The 15,533-nt window shown below is 33.1% G+C and overlaps 1 protein-coding gene across 1 annotated transcript in view; it reads right to left on the minus strand.

Moving 5' to 3' along the window:
* Window positions 1–15,533, minus strand: part of LOC117171295 (putative phosphatidate phosphatase) — a 144,111-nt gene that overhangs the window by 14,116 nt on the left and 114,462 nt on the right. Inside the window, exons 5-6 of the mRNA XM_033358454.1 lie at window positions 14,687–14,744; window positions 12,906–13,082 (exon numbers count right to left, since the gene is read on the minus strand). Of these exons, the coding sequence (XP_033214345.1) occupies window positions 12,906–13,082; window positions 14,687–14,744 (235 nt within the window). The remainder of the gene's footprint in view (window positions 1–12,905; window positions 13,083–14,686; window positions 14,745–15,533) is intronic.

A 15,533-nucleotide genomic window follows, 5' to 3' on the forward strand; every position in this document is an offset into this window, starting at 1 on the left:
AAATATATAAATATTATTCAATAAGAAGTTTATATTTATTTTTATATTATTAAATCAAACGCTGATATATTTTTTTCTAATTGTATTTCATTTTTGGAAAGGGCAATGTCTTTCAAGCCCGGCGCGGCGGGAGGTATAATGACCGTGAAGGGCTAGAAACCAGTCGAACGACAAGATTTGTTAGGGCCAGTTTGACCTAGTCTTTTGACTGCCACTGGCAGCCAATGCAGCCAATGGCTGCCTTTTGGTGAGCCCTGCTGTAGAGTGTAGACCCTACCTTTTTGCCTATCTACCTGTGCACCCTAGAGTTAAAAATGCCCCTACCATTAGAATACATTTCAAATAACGTTTCGCAGATTTGTTAAATTTTAAAATATTCTGTAACAACATGTTAGGTATTTTCACTTCAACCATCACCTAACTTCACTTCATCATCATATATTTATTTATATAAGGCGTTATCTACATTATAGTCTATAAAGAGAACGGTAACAACGATTAACTCTACTGTCTCTCTCTTTTCCCTCATTTTATTACTTTGTTCTATAATTGTAATGAGCCGATCACACTGATTTTTGAAAACATATCTTTTGGAGTTTCGTTTTTAAAGGTTTCTTCTAAATTCAATAAATAAAAGCACTAAACCATACAGTGCTGTCATTCTTTAAAGTTCTGATCTGTTTCAACTCATTTATAAAAATGTATGCACAGTACCGAAATCAATGTCATTTTTATATGCAACAAAAATTATACCGAATTCAAGAGTATTTGGATCGGCCAGAGTGAATGATCGACTTTTAAGATCATAATGATCGAATTCGGGATCATGTATAAAGCCAAACCAAGATGGATGACGTTCTTAGAGTACTTTAGCTCATATGCAAGCTTTTTATGGTTTCTGATCGTTTAGTGCAATTAAAAAGTTGAAAAAATAATGAAATCTGATATTAGAAAATATCACCTGTTAAGTGTAGTTGTCACTTACGTGCAGTAGATACAATTTTTAAGTTATGTCGTTATCACACCAGCGCCAAGAACTGGCGGCCATTTTGTTTAGCCTAACAAATGAACCAAAAAATACGATCAATTTGTCCTGAATGGACAGATCATTATGATCTCGAGAGTCAAATGATCGTTGCAGCAAAATGCTCTGCAACAAAATTGATCCTTTTTTTACTGTGTGGTGCCGAGTAAAAATTAATTAAGTTAGATTACAATTGTTTAAGACATTCCGGCACACGATGATGTCCCTCTTTAGTTAATTATTCAGACAATATATTTACACATATAGTTTAATAGTTAATAATGTGGTTAACATGACAGTTGTTAGTTTTGAAAAACATATCTTTGGTCAACTTTTTTGGTATTCTAATTAATAAACAATTCTTAGACATAATTTTTAATTTTTTCGGTATTAGCATTAACTAAAATTTTTAGTTATTAAAGAATGATTACAAAAAAATATTTTAATCTCTTATTATTACAGTTAAGTTATAATTACATCTGCTTATAACATAGTCAATGTAAAATTCATTTAGTATTAAAACAACTAATATTTATAGTGGTTTTCTATAATAACTCTTCAATAATTAATAAATAGAGACTTCAGGAAATCATTTAAAATCATAAATTATTTTTGTAAAAAGACGTATTTTTAACAAAACAGTTCAATTTTCAACAAAAAAGACTATCTTTCGACGAATTGCATTTTTGACCGAAAATACGACATTTTCCACCACAAAGTGCTAGAACTTTATATTTTATACACGTAAATCTTCGAACATTTGAATAACAAATCTAGAGCTTTAATTTTAAAAGTTTAAGATTAAAAATGATTACACTTTGAGTGTTTTAATTTGAAGATCAGTTTTTGCAACTTCAAATGACAACATTTGTGTCTTCTAGAATCTATAAATTTTAGGAACCGTGATCAAATCATTCTTAATTATTCAATTTTTAGTTGCAGTCAAAAAGTTTTTCTTTTTCGACCTAGGATTTCTGTAAATTCGTGTATATTCTTTCAGTTGTACTTTTTTGTAAATTCTGATAGAAAATACAATAAAATACAATATACAGTCAAATATAAAAAAAAGTACAAAATTAGTCCTAATAATAGAAAACAATTGTGCTTTCCTATAATTTTTATTGTAATTTACTGTATTTATCTGTGAATTCCTGTAAAAATGGTTTTAATTTTTTGTGCATTTTTGTAAAAAAATGTCCACCAGGGCAATACAGGTATAAAGAGTCAGTGAACAAAAAATGTTTAAATAATTAACTATAGTCTTATCTATTAGTAAAGTATCATTACAAAGAGTAATTTAAAATGTAGTTTTAGTTTATGTTGCTAAGAAAATAGAGTCTGTGCTTGGAAAAGTGGTGACGATGTGTAATTATTTATAAAAAGTTTTTTTTGTTGATATATAAAAAATTGTTGATTAGTCAAAATGAACCGGGGTACCCTACCCTGGCTGCTCTACGACCTACTTTCAGGGCAGTACCTGCGAGCTTGGCCAGACCACCCCTTTCCTCAGAGATCCTTTGTTAGAAAATGGCAAAAAAATGTAAGATTGAAAAATTCGTAATTTTGCAATCAGTGACTTAAAAGTAATATATTTGGAATCTACGTATTGTTCCGTTTCCAAACACATGTAATTTGTCTATACAGGTTGAAAATTTGAGAAGTATTTAGTATTAAGTTGACTGTAAAGCTGATGTTTTTTGATATTAAACTCCTTCAAATTTTTAACTTTTCTAGGCAGGTAATATATCATTGTAATCGGAAAAATTCGTAGTTGGTGATAATGCTATTTTCAAATCGCTAGTTGAAAAATTAAAAGTTTTAACATTTCCTTACTTTGACATGCCTGTGGACAAAAGACCCTTTCTGGAGTAAGCCCTGAAGGCTAAGGTACATGAATAGACCGAAAAGTAGTAGAAAAAATTAAGTCGGATGGAGCCTGACCATAAATGAAAATTAAGCAAAAAGTTTGCCGACCACTGCCCTAGGGGTGCAAAGACCGTGTTTCAACCTGCTCTACAGGTATCGAAACGCGAAGTTTCAATAGAGGCGCTATGAGCACGTATAATAAAGTATAGGCTGCTATGCTTTCATGATATCGTGAAAACTCTTCAAGGCATGCGAATCCATCATTATCTTTTAATTTCAAACCTTCTGAGTCCCCTTCATGGTGCCCAAAAACTACCCCATGCAAGTGCAATTCTTTGAAATATTGATCTTAATTATTACTTTTTACATTCTCATTCCTGAGAATGTAATGTAATCGTCCGAATTTTCAATCTCTGGCTTTTAACGGATCTTTACGTTTCGGCACTCACAGAATCCGAAAACCATAAATTTTCATCGGTGTCTGTCTGTATGTCTATATGTTTGTATGTCTGTATGTATGATTACCTGAATGTTGTAGCCGAGCTAACTTTTGAAGGATTCATCCAATCGAGTCCGCATTTGATACACTTCTGAAGGTCCCCAAAATAAAGGCTAAGTTTTTTAATCAGATATTTCGGACCAAAATTAAAAAATTGAGAGCATTTTCAAAATTTCAAATTTTTTTTTTCAAATTTTATAAATTTTTGTCAAAGTTTCTTATAGATGGGTAAAAGACTTGCAAATTATCTAAATAAAATTTTTTATTTTTATGAAAATTAGAAAAGTTATATACTTTTAAAAATTTGAAGATTTTCAAAAAATAGAAAAAATTATTTTTTTATAGATCCAAAAATTTCCACCAGATATTAAATATATTTCAAAACTATTCTACCCGAATTTTTCGATTAGCCCATAATTTAAAAAATTAGAGGTTTTTCAACATTTTAGACAATTTTTTTCAAGTTTCAGAAAATGTTGTCAATGTCTCCGATACTTCACAAAATTACTTGCAAATTATCCAAATGACATTTTTAATTTGGATGAAAATAATAAAGGTTAGTGTAATGTAATCGTCCAAATTTTTGATCTCTGGTTTTTAACGGAACTTTACGTTTCGGCGCGCACAGAATCCAAAAATCATAACATTTTGTCGCTGTCTGTCTGTACGTCAGTTTGTACGTCTGTCTATATGTCTGTATATTTGGTAGAAATTTAATCTCTTTGGTTGGAAATTTACGAAAATTTTCAAAAAATAGAAGAAATTATTTTTTTAATAAATCCAAAAATTTTATTCAAAATTTTCAGTAGATACCAAATACATTTCAAACTATTTTAGCAGAATTTTTCGATTAGCACACAATTTTAAAAATTAGAGCCTTTTCAACATTTTAGACAATTTTTTTTCAAGTTTCAGAAAATGTGGTCAATGTCTCCGATACTTGACAAAAATACTTGCAAATTATCCAAATGACATTCTTAATTTGGATGTAAATTAAAAACGTTAGTGTAATGTAATCGTCTAATTTTTCAATCTCTGGTTTTTAACAGGTCTTTACGTTTCGGTGCGGACAGAATCCGAAAATCATAAAATTTTGTCGGTGTCTGTCTGTATGTCTGTATGTATGGTTACCTGAACGTTGTAGCCACGCTAACTTTTGAAGAATTTGTCCAATCGAGTCCGCATTCGGTGCGCTTCTGAAGGTCCCCAAAATAAATGCTATGTTCATTAATCAGATATTTCGAACAAAAATTAAAAAATTGAGAGCATTTTCAAAATTTTGAAATTTTGGTTGTTGAAATTTTATAAATTTTCGTCAAAGTTTCTTATTGATGTGTAAAAGACTTGCAAATTATCCAAATAAAATTTTTAATTTTTACGAAAATTAGAAAAGTTATATACTTTTCAAAAATTTGAAAATCGTCAAAAAATAGAAAAAATTATTTTTTTCATAGATCCAAAAATTTTCATTAAATACCATATATATTTTAAAACTATTTTAGCAGTATTTTCCGATAAGCCAACATTTAAAAAAATTAGTACATGTATAATCGAACAGTAGAGCGCGAAGCGCGATTATGGCAATGAGAATGTAATCGTCAAGGCCGTAGGTGCTTTGAGAACCTTCTTTAATGTCAAATTAAAAAAAAAGGTTCATCATTGCTTCATAATTGTAGTTTATGAGGGGTTTGAATTACAGTATTTGATAGAATTTAATGTATATGTAGTATAGTGGTATGTATCCCCGCCTGTCACACGGGAGACCGGGGTTCGATTCCCCGCTGGAGAGCCATTTGGTTCGGTTTTAATTCCTCTAGAATCAAACCGAAGGGCCCATGACAAAGCCACCGAACGCGTCCTCGGGTTGCGGATAGAGGGTCCCTGTGCCAAAGGTTTCTGCTGAATATGGTTATAAAAATAAATAAGCAGTCGCGGGCAATTGTCCAGGGGTGATCCCGAAGGAATTAACCCCCAAGCGGAGGTGTGAAAACCGTGCCGAAAGCAGAATGGCACCTGGGTGAGGTGTCTAGAACGGTGACTCTGGGATACCGGGCGACTTCTCAGAGTACGCAGCCTTATCCTTGCATGCGGGGCTCTACAAGGATGGAGGAACCCCTTTCCCTAGCTTCTCGTGGGAACAACAATGACAACACCAAACATAGTTGTAGTAAGTGCGGTTGAGAACAACAGAACGCGCAAGGCTCCCGACAATGGGTCAGCCAACAATGCTGACCAATCTAGAGCTGGGGGAGCCAATGAAAATGGATTCAATACGATGGAACGGCGAGATCTCGCGACCTTTGGGTGGACGGAGCGACTAAATCACGACTTGCTCTGTGGTGCGAGAAACACCCGGAGCTATCGCACTTTTCGCAGCAACGTCTGCGAAACCATGCTGAGCTACTCCGAAAAAGGGGTTATGTAAGCGGAACGCCTACTCTACCACAGCTAAAACAAGCCGGCAAAAGAGAAAGAGAGGCGACGCTAAGACCAACCGCGGGCAGACATCCAATAGAGGAAGAGCAATGCTTTATGAACCGGAGAAACATCAACACCAAGGTTTCTCTCAAGCCTCAAGATCTGGCTGAAATGGATGACGAGCTTCGTGGACATTTTTCCGGAGAATCCAACCTCTGGGCTATCAATTATTGTGTGTATAATGCAGCGAGAGCTTTGGCCGATGCGAAACGTAAAACAAAACCAACGTTTGATCATAAGACCAAAAGACGAATGCATCAACTTGCCATAAAGATAGGCTGGGCAAAACAGTACGCGTCCCGCATTCAGTGTGTGATTGACTCTGGTAGGAATTTTACCGCCAAGGTTCGAAAGTTCGCGCGCGAACTCCGGACCCGTTATCACACACTTAACAAGTCAAAGCTGCTGACCATCAGGCAGCATATTGTTGAGAGAATACTGATACTATCTTCATTAGCATGAGTCCCCTTGCCTCTCACATTTCGAGGTGCTTGATTAGTGTGAGTCGCCTTGCCTCTCACGTTTCGGGGTGCTTGATTATCGTGAGTCCCCTTGCCTCTCACGCTTCAGTGAAGATGTTCCAACTGAAAACCTTGAGCTTCTTGACAAAAAGCTATGCGATTGTAAAACTGAGTTACAGCATTACGAATCATCTCCCTATCAATCAAAGTAGCCTGTTGCAGAATCCGATTCTGCAATTCGTCTAAGCTTTGCGGTTGCGTTGAGTATACTTTGCTCTTTAAATAAGCCCAAAGAAAATAGTCGAGAGGCGTCAGATCAGGAGATCTAGCAGGCCACTTGATTTCACCCCTTCTTCCAATCCACTTTTGAGGGAACTGAGTATCCAAATATGCTCGAACCTCCCTACCGTAATGAGCCGCTGCTCCGTCCTGCTGGAACCAAATATTTTGAAAATTATCGTCTGTAATCTCCCTTATTCTTGGTACAATTTGGTTTCTGAGAAGCTCTTTATTTGCACGGGCATTGAGATTACCATCGATGAAGAAAGGGCCTATCAATGTATCATTCAAGATACCGGCCCAAACATTAATCTTTTGTGGATATTGTGTGTGACTCTCCAACATCCAATCAGGATTTGTGTCGGACCAATATCTGCACTTTTGCCTGTTAACTTCACCTTTTAAAGTGAAAGTAGATTCATCTGAAAATACTGCATTGTACAAGAAAAGAGGATATCTATCAATTCTGTCCATCATAATTTCAGAAAATTCAACCCGACGATCAGGATCGTCTTCATTGAGCTCTTGTACCAGATGAACATTGTAAGGATGGAAATTAATGCTTTTTAAAATATTTCGCACTGTCTTAGGAGCAACGTCACGCTTATCACTAGCGCGACGTAAACTAAGGTGTGGGTTTTCAACAAATGCTTCGGCTATGTTCATCTGCATCTCCTCAGATCCTGCAGATGTTGACCGACCAGTTCTCTGAAGGTCCTTGAGAGATCCATGATTTATAAAGCGCCTTACAGTTCTTTTAATTTTTGATCTTGAGACAGGATTTGACCCTTCTCCATTGCAAAAAGTGCGATTAAAAAGCAAACGAACTTGATCATAAGATCGAACTCGATCTCCCCAACCACGCATCATTAATACAGATACCCTCTCTCGTTCCGAAAGTTTAGCTTGCGCCATAATAATCTTTTAGCGAAAGATAGTAAGTATGTACTCGTAATACGTAAATTTAGTTTCGATTCGTAATATTCGTATTGAAAAACGGTATAGGACTGTATAACTCTTCGGGGAAAAACAGAACTCTCACCAAAACACCTGGAACTTTTAATGAAAAATTTCCTTATGATTTTACAATATTCAAAACGCTGTAATCTAGATCAATACAGAGCTCACCAATGAATTTATCGATGAAATTTACTTCAGGAATTACACTGACCTCTTGGAAAACTTTGTTAATTTCAAATAACCTCGAACTGACCTTGAACGTTACAATTGACCTATGACTTGGGTACGTACCTGAACGTAGAATTTTCTGCTCTATCGACTACAGATGTAAAAAAGGGGGTTTCCATTTTTTAAAAAAGTTGACCTTCAAAAAGCCATGAAAGTCAACTTCAAGGTCAAAATTAAGGTCACCATTGAATTCCTCGTTGAAATTTACACACAAAAAGAAATTGTAATAGGAATTTGATAAAATAGTTTTTAACATACAATCTAGAAAATTCCGCATTGTGGTCTGTGCACAAATGTGGAGGGTAATGCAAAGACCGAGCGCGGAGCGCGAGATAAATGTATTATCGAGCACGAAGCGCGAGAATGAACAGTCGCGCGTCGTAGGCGCACTCAAACCAGCTTATTTTTTTATAGATCCTCATAAAAAATACAATACAATAATTTACGTATTTATTAATAACTTTTTAAATGTTCAAACCATTTTTCTTCTTATGGACAATTTTATTTCCACAGAAAATTGCGAATTAAGGGTATTTTATTTATAACATATTAGCTAACTTTTTAACAATAAATAGCTAGAAAATAGCCAAAGCATTCATAAAATACCATTAATTGGCAATTATGATATAATTAATTGTTTAAACCAATTAAAATTGTTTAACCAAATTTAAATAACTGGGAAAAAGTAATATTCAGGCTAAAATTTTAATACTAGTTAAAAAAAAAACTAGAAAAAATTATGATTTTCTCGGGCGCTGAATTCAATTCCAAAGAGAAAGAGAAAGAGAAAGAGACAGGGGGCGGGGGTGGTCGATACTCTATAGAGTCGCCTTCAATAATACCATGTGACTGGGCTCTTCACACTCTAGTACATATAGTCCAAGAATTACGTCGAAAAAAGTGTGAAATTCCAGAAAAAATCCTACTTGCAATGTTTTCAATGAGAAAGTTTCGTTAAGGGGTCCTTTTTGAAATATCAAAAATGCTAGAACCGATTAATTGCCAAAACGGTTTTTTTTTTGTTGAAAACAGTTCAAAAAGTTACTTTTGCGTGGACGGATAATTCCCATTGTAGTTTAGAACAAACCGTTGTGTATCTTTGCAAATAATTACTGCACGGAAAAGTGTTCCACAGGTGAATGAAACAAGACTCAATTTTCTGTAATTACAAAAAAAAAGAACAATATCCTACCTATGATAGGTCATGAGTTATGACTCTTCAAATTTGGCCATTTTTGCCTGTTTTTACGGGCAAAGAAGTGGACTTTAGTTTTTTCCAAATAAAACCTGTAGAGGTCAGTTTACGTTGATTGTGCCAGAGGATGAAATAGAGTCTACACAAATCTGCGTATATCTAAAAAAAGTCTTTTAGGCCTATTATTACGGAATTGTAAGGTTTCAAAAATTTCAATTTTTGCATTTTTGACAAAAATCGAAGAAGTTGCGTTTTTGGAAAATACCTTATTTCCTGTGGATCCCACCACAAAGTTTCTAGAGAATAAATGAAAGTGGACCCAATTTGGCATTAGATAAAAAAAGTGTCCTAGCCCAAATAAGCTACGAGATATGACCTTGGAAAGTGCACTCTTCATGCATAGAGGCACCTGAGCATACCATAAAGTAGAACTTCTTATATCACTACTTATGTTCACTTTTTGGCCATTTTTTAGCATTTTTGTTTGCAAAAAAGTCATCGTAATTGATTAAAAATGTGTAATATGTTTTTTATCCATAAGCACATATTTTTATTAATAATTGTTTACAAGAAAATATTTTTGTAACCACTGTTGAGTACGTTTTGACTACTTTTGTGGCAAAAAAGTACTTATCATTTATTAATGATGTGATATATATTTTTATCGATAAATTAATCATTTTTTGAATAATAAGCATATACTTTTTTAATAATTATTTATTATAAACTCTTGTCACAATCACTTTTGAATACTTTTGTAGCACGAAAGCTTTATAATTAATTAAAAATGTGATATATATTTTTTACTTCTACCCGTGGAATTTTCTCGCCATCTTCGCAGGTCATAAAAATACAGTCACTCAAGAAAACTTTACCAAGTTTGGAAATTTATAATGGTTAACTTGTACAAACATGTAAAAAGAAAGGGAAAACAATTTCAAGCAGATGAATGAAGACAATTATTCATTCCATTACCAAAATCAATAATAAATAATGTTTTCATCCAATTATTTATTAACTATTTATTTCTTAATTACTTAATTTTGATAAATTGAACTATTTTATGAATTCATTTAAAGAACTTTTAGATACAACCAGTTTATGTAATTACTTTTTTCATTCATTAATTTTTTCTTAATTTTGAATTACGTTTGATATGCAATTACTTTCAACTTATCAATTAGTTACTTATTCTTAATGCGAAAAATGGACACAGCATATTATGTACAATTTACGGAAATCACTGAGAAATACAAGTGTCTTGGAGGTAATTATAAAATTGAATGCAGAGAATGTATTTATTAGACAAAATTGTTATAAACAATTATTCAAAAACGATTTGTTTATAGATAAAAAATATATATCACATTTAAAAAAAATTATAAGTACTTTTTTGCCACGAAAGTATTCAAAAAGTATTCAACAGTGGTTATATCAATATTTTGTTATAAACAACTATTAATACAAATATTTGCTTATGGATAAAAAACATATTTCACATTTTTAATCAATTACGATGACTTTTTTGCCACAAAAATTCTAATAAATGGCCAAAAAGTAAACATAAGTAGTTATGGCAAGCTTTTTTATAAAAAATTATTTATTTATCAATGTCAAAAGACGTGTTATACATGACGAATGAATCATATACACTTATTTGTGAGAAAAATGTCGAAATAGAACCGTAGTTCTCCTTTACGGTATGCTCAGGTGCCTCTATGCATGAAGAGTGCACTTTCTAAGGTCATATCTCGTAGCCTATTTAGGCTAGGAGACTTTTTTTTATCTTACGCCAAATTGGCTCCACTTTAATTTATTCTCTAGGAACATTGTGGTGGGATTCACAGGAAATAAGGCAGTTTCCAAAAACACAACTTCTGCGATTTTTGTCAAAAATGCAAAAAAATAAAATAAAATTTTTGAAACCTTACAATTCCCAAAATAATAGGTCTAAAAGACTTTTTTTTAGATACACGCAGATTTTTGTAGGCTCTATTTCATCCTCTGGCACAATCAACGTAAACTGACCTCTACAGGTTTTAGTTAGAAAAAACTAAAGTCCACTTCTTTGCCCGTAAAAACAGGCAAAAATGGCCAACTTTGAGGGGCCATAACTCATGACCTATCATAGGTAGGATATTGTTCTTTTTTTTTTAATTACAGAAAATTGAGTCTAGCTTCACTCACCTGTGGAATACTTTTCCGTGCAGTAATTATTTGCAAAGATACACAACGGTTTGCTCTAAAATACAATGGGAATTATCCGTCCATGCAAAAGTAACTTTTTGAACTGTTTTCAACAAAAAAAAAACCCCCGGTTCGGCAATTAATCTGTTCTAGCATTTTTGATATCTCAAAAAGGACTCCTTAACGAAACTTTCTCATTAAAAACATTGCAAGTAGGATTTTTTCTGGAACAAAACTACCAGATGCCTGGACTAATAACCATATTATAAGCTGATAAATACTTATCCATCTAGTAAGATCGCGACATCTCTCAACCGAGTATAACCGAACCAACTTCGGCAATTGAACGAGGGTCTTAAACAATTGTATGTCCAGCGCGCATAAAACTCATATTGAAATTCAAATTTGGTTCTCTAATTTCCAGGGCTTCCACAGAGTCACTTTTAGTCACTTTATTTTTTCGCAAGTCACTATTTAGTCACATTTTTAAGAAACCGTCAGTATTGTCTTGCTCATTATCTATTAAAATTGTGAACTTAATAATAAATAGGAGTTACAAAAATCTATGAAAAGTAAAAATAAATATGTATTTGTACTACTATTATTTAAATTTACGATTTGACTTCACTTTCTAATAAGCAGATGAAAAATATATTTCCGCCAATTTTAACAATGCATTGGGAACTGCTCCATAGTTCTTCTGGGTTTAAAATACCATGACTTTAAAATATAAGCTTAGAAAATGTATTGACCAAATTCTTTATCCTTTAAAACAAAAGTTAGGTTGTGTTTTTCTAAGAATACCTTATATTATTTTTCTGGCTTCTTTTCCCGGAAAAATATCAAAAAGCAATAAGAAAATTGTGGGAAGATCTGAAAGAAAAACGAGAAGAAATTAATAAAACCCAGAAGACTGCAGAGAAAAGAAAAAAAGATACTTTAGATTTTATCTCAAAAAAGAAAAGAAAATTTTCCGGTTTTCTTATTCCAATCGTGAAGTATTTTTGAATATAAATATGGTAGTAGCTGTATAAAAAGTTTGTTCAGCTTCTAATAAAATGAATTACAGTTTGTTTGTCTTCTAAAATTTATTCATGAAAATTGTTACCTTAGTATTCATCCCCAAATTCAGAACTAGAATTTCATCTAAGCTTGTCAAAGCAAGCCCATCAAATATAGGTGTAATTAAATCGAAATTTTGGAGTTAATACGTGTTCCTATGGACATAACAAGCATCTTACGTGTGAACATTAGTCACTTTTAATCACTTTTTTGTTCAAAATTAGTCACTTTAAGTCACTTTTTAGCTCAATTTGTGAATTTTTTAAAGTACATTAGCCTATGGCAGACCTGCTAATTTCCTTATAGGGCATTTTTCTAGAAAAATGTAATGACGCACCGTAATTTTATATAGCAGTTATAAATGCCTAGCAGTTTTTCGCGAGTTCAAAAATTGACCAAATATAGCTACTTGCAATACTTTCAAAACATATTTTAAATATAAAAAATAAAGAAAATAGAGTCAAAGTAGTTTCGCGCGTAGGTATACCACATGAGTTTTCATGATAGTTTATTAAATGCATATGTTCAGCAGGATTGTAAATAAATCCAAAAACATATACTATTATTAAACAATAGTAAAAGATTTTAATGTCTTGTTTGGTATGTAAAAGCATTTGATGAAATGCTTTCTGCTTTAGGCAAAAAATGCATTATGAGGTTTCTTACCACGATAACTGCGACGACACTTCCAAGAACGGAACCAGCTAGAACATCACTCCAGTGGTGTTTGTAGTTTGAAACCCTCGTTAACGCCGTAAACCAAGCCAATAATAAACAGATAAATTGAAGGACGTTCTTCAATAATTTACTACCTTTCCACGTGAACCTTAATTCCAGGTACAGCTAAAAAAAAAAAGAAAAATTACAACTAATTTATGCTCGAATTTATTAAAGTCCGTAGCATTTTATGAAACATCATGTCGTGATCCTAGAACCATAGGGTACGTTATGCCAATTTAAAGAAAAAATGAGTTAATGAGGCCAAAAGATAGTTCAATGGAATCTCTTCGCGTAATTTGAATCTTATTCTCCGCACGTTTACAGTCAGCCAATAAAATATGTACAAGAAAAATTTGCAGAACCATATGCTGCTATCTAGTCTAGCACCACGCTGCCAGATTACAATCATGCAAATAAAAAAAAGATGATAATCATCTTAAAATTTAAGAGGGCTTCCAAAAGCAAAATGATGGAAAATTAATGGATGTCGTAGTTGTAAACATTTTAATGGGGTTTTATAGTTTGGCTTGACTTTTTTTTAAACGTTTTTAAAAACTCCATAAAAAACAGATAATATAAGTTTTGTTTGCTCGGAAGTTTTTCTACGTATATTTATAAACGCAAAGCTAAAAACACATGGATATAAAATTAAATTGACAAAATAGGGGGTGCGGTGGTATCTCAAAAAATAAGTCCCCAAAAAGTACCCTCGCCTCGTCTGGTTAACATGATTTCGTTGCTTCAAGGCGAATGAAAAAAGCATAAACATTCTTAAAATATACAAGTATGGCCATAGGGGATCGTCCATATATTACGTAAGACATTTTTCTTTTGTTTATATCGCTGTGTCCTTTTCAACTTGATAAAAATATTATTTTCGTCTTTATTCAAACAACAGAAAAACGTCTTACGTAATATATGGACAATCCCTAGCCGGGGATAAACTTCCAAAAAGCGCATATTCCAGATTAATGTAAAACTCCGTATACTTCTATATTTTATCACGCTGATTACGAAAATGAATGTGAAAATTGCTGAAAATTCCATTTTCATGGTGAAAACCTTTTACTTATTTCTTGTTTCATATTTTGAAAACCTTGTAATTTTGTCAAAAAATGAATATGTAGATCAAATCTAAAAATAAAATATTTGTTATCTCTATAGTTTCTTTTTTACATTTCACTTCTAAGAAGTGAACAGCTGCTGGTGAATACTCGAGAAATATAGTTCTAAATTCATTGCGCACTTCTTCCAAGGTTCTTCTAGTCTTATTGCGAATAAGTATGCAAATCTGACTATTAAACCTTCTTCTGACTGAGAATCAAAGGATGCAAAAGAAACTATCACCCGTAAGAAACGTCGCCAATCAGGAAAACGTTATTAATTTGTTTAAATATGAAAACTGAGAAGAGCTCTTTGGAAAAAATCGTCGAGTTATTTTCGAACGGAAAAAACAGTCGGAAATGCATGCGCGAGGACTTGTAAGTTCCTCGGGGAAATCCTCGAGTCAATGAACTAATCATCGCGGACTTTTTCGCGTTTTCTTCATATGGAAATAATTCGCGGATTTCTTCGAGCATTTTTGCAATGTGGAGATTAAATTAAATTCTTATTATATTAATATTTGTCAGTTCAGTCTTAGCGTCATATCATCATATGTAGTTAGTCAGTGTTCGCAAACAGGTGATGAGTACAATATTTACAAGGTGTACAAAAAAAAAACTTACCACAAGATAAACCATAGCGTAGAATGAGAAGGATGAGTGGCCGGACGGGAAAGATAATCTGCAACGATCAATCGCATGTTGTCAAATAAATGGCGTTTATAAGTCAAACAAGAATCAGATTTAATATTCCAAGTGCATCACTCAAATCACCATAGTTCACCCAAAAAAAAAAAAAACGAAATACCCTTTTAGGAGGAGATCGTCGATTTATTCGTGATAAGCGTTAGGATATTATTTTATCGATATTAATCGCAATTTGACATAAGGTCCTCGATGTGGCTCGAGAGTAAAATCCGAGGTAAAACCAGTACAGAGATAAGTAGTCATTAGGTGACTATAGTGTTAATGATGATATAGCATTTGTAACAGTGTTTAACAGTCGGCCACATGTTATCGCCATCCAAAAGCATGTAGCAATCCAAATGGTACACTGAAGATATTGCAAACTTTGCTGCAACTTTTACAAAAGTATGAGATTTGGTTTGAAGATTATTTTTGGCATTAGAAAACTTTCTAGACAGGGTGCCAAAAGTTAATTCAATTTTTCTTTTGAAAAAAAGCTGAAAAATTTGTTTTGACATGCTGTTTTTTCAACTAATAGGGAAAATTGACTTTTCTTTTTTTGTATAATAAAACCTCTGATATATTTTTTATCAAGATGTAAAGATTCCTTTCAATTCACCTTTCAATACAAAAATCCTAAAGACTTCTGGTTTTGCAGAGATCATAATTCCAACAAAATCATGCGCTGTTCTGTCAGTATCGCGACTCGCGAACGAAAGAAGCTTTAACTTTTTTAAAAAGGGGCCGTTCAAAAAATACGTAACGCCTTCAGGGGGGGGGGGGG

Source organism: Belonocnema kinseyi, chromosome 4 (assembly GCF_010883055.1).
Source record: "Belonocnema kinseyi isolate 2016_QV_RU_SX_M_011 chromosome 4, B_treatae_v1, whole genome shotgun sequence".
Classification (NCBI taxonomy): Eukaryota; Metazoa; Arthropoda; class Insecta; order Hymenoptera; family Cynipidae; genus Belonocnema; species Belonocnema kinseyi.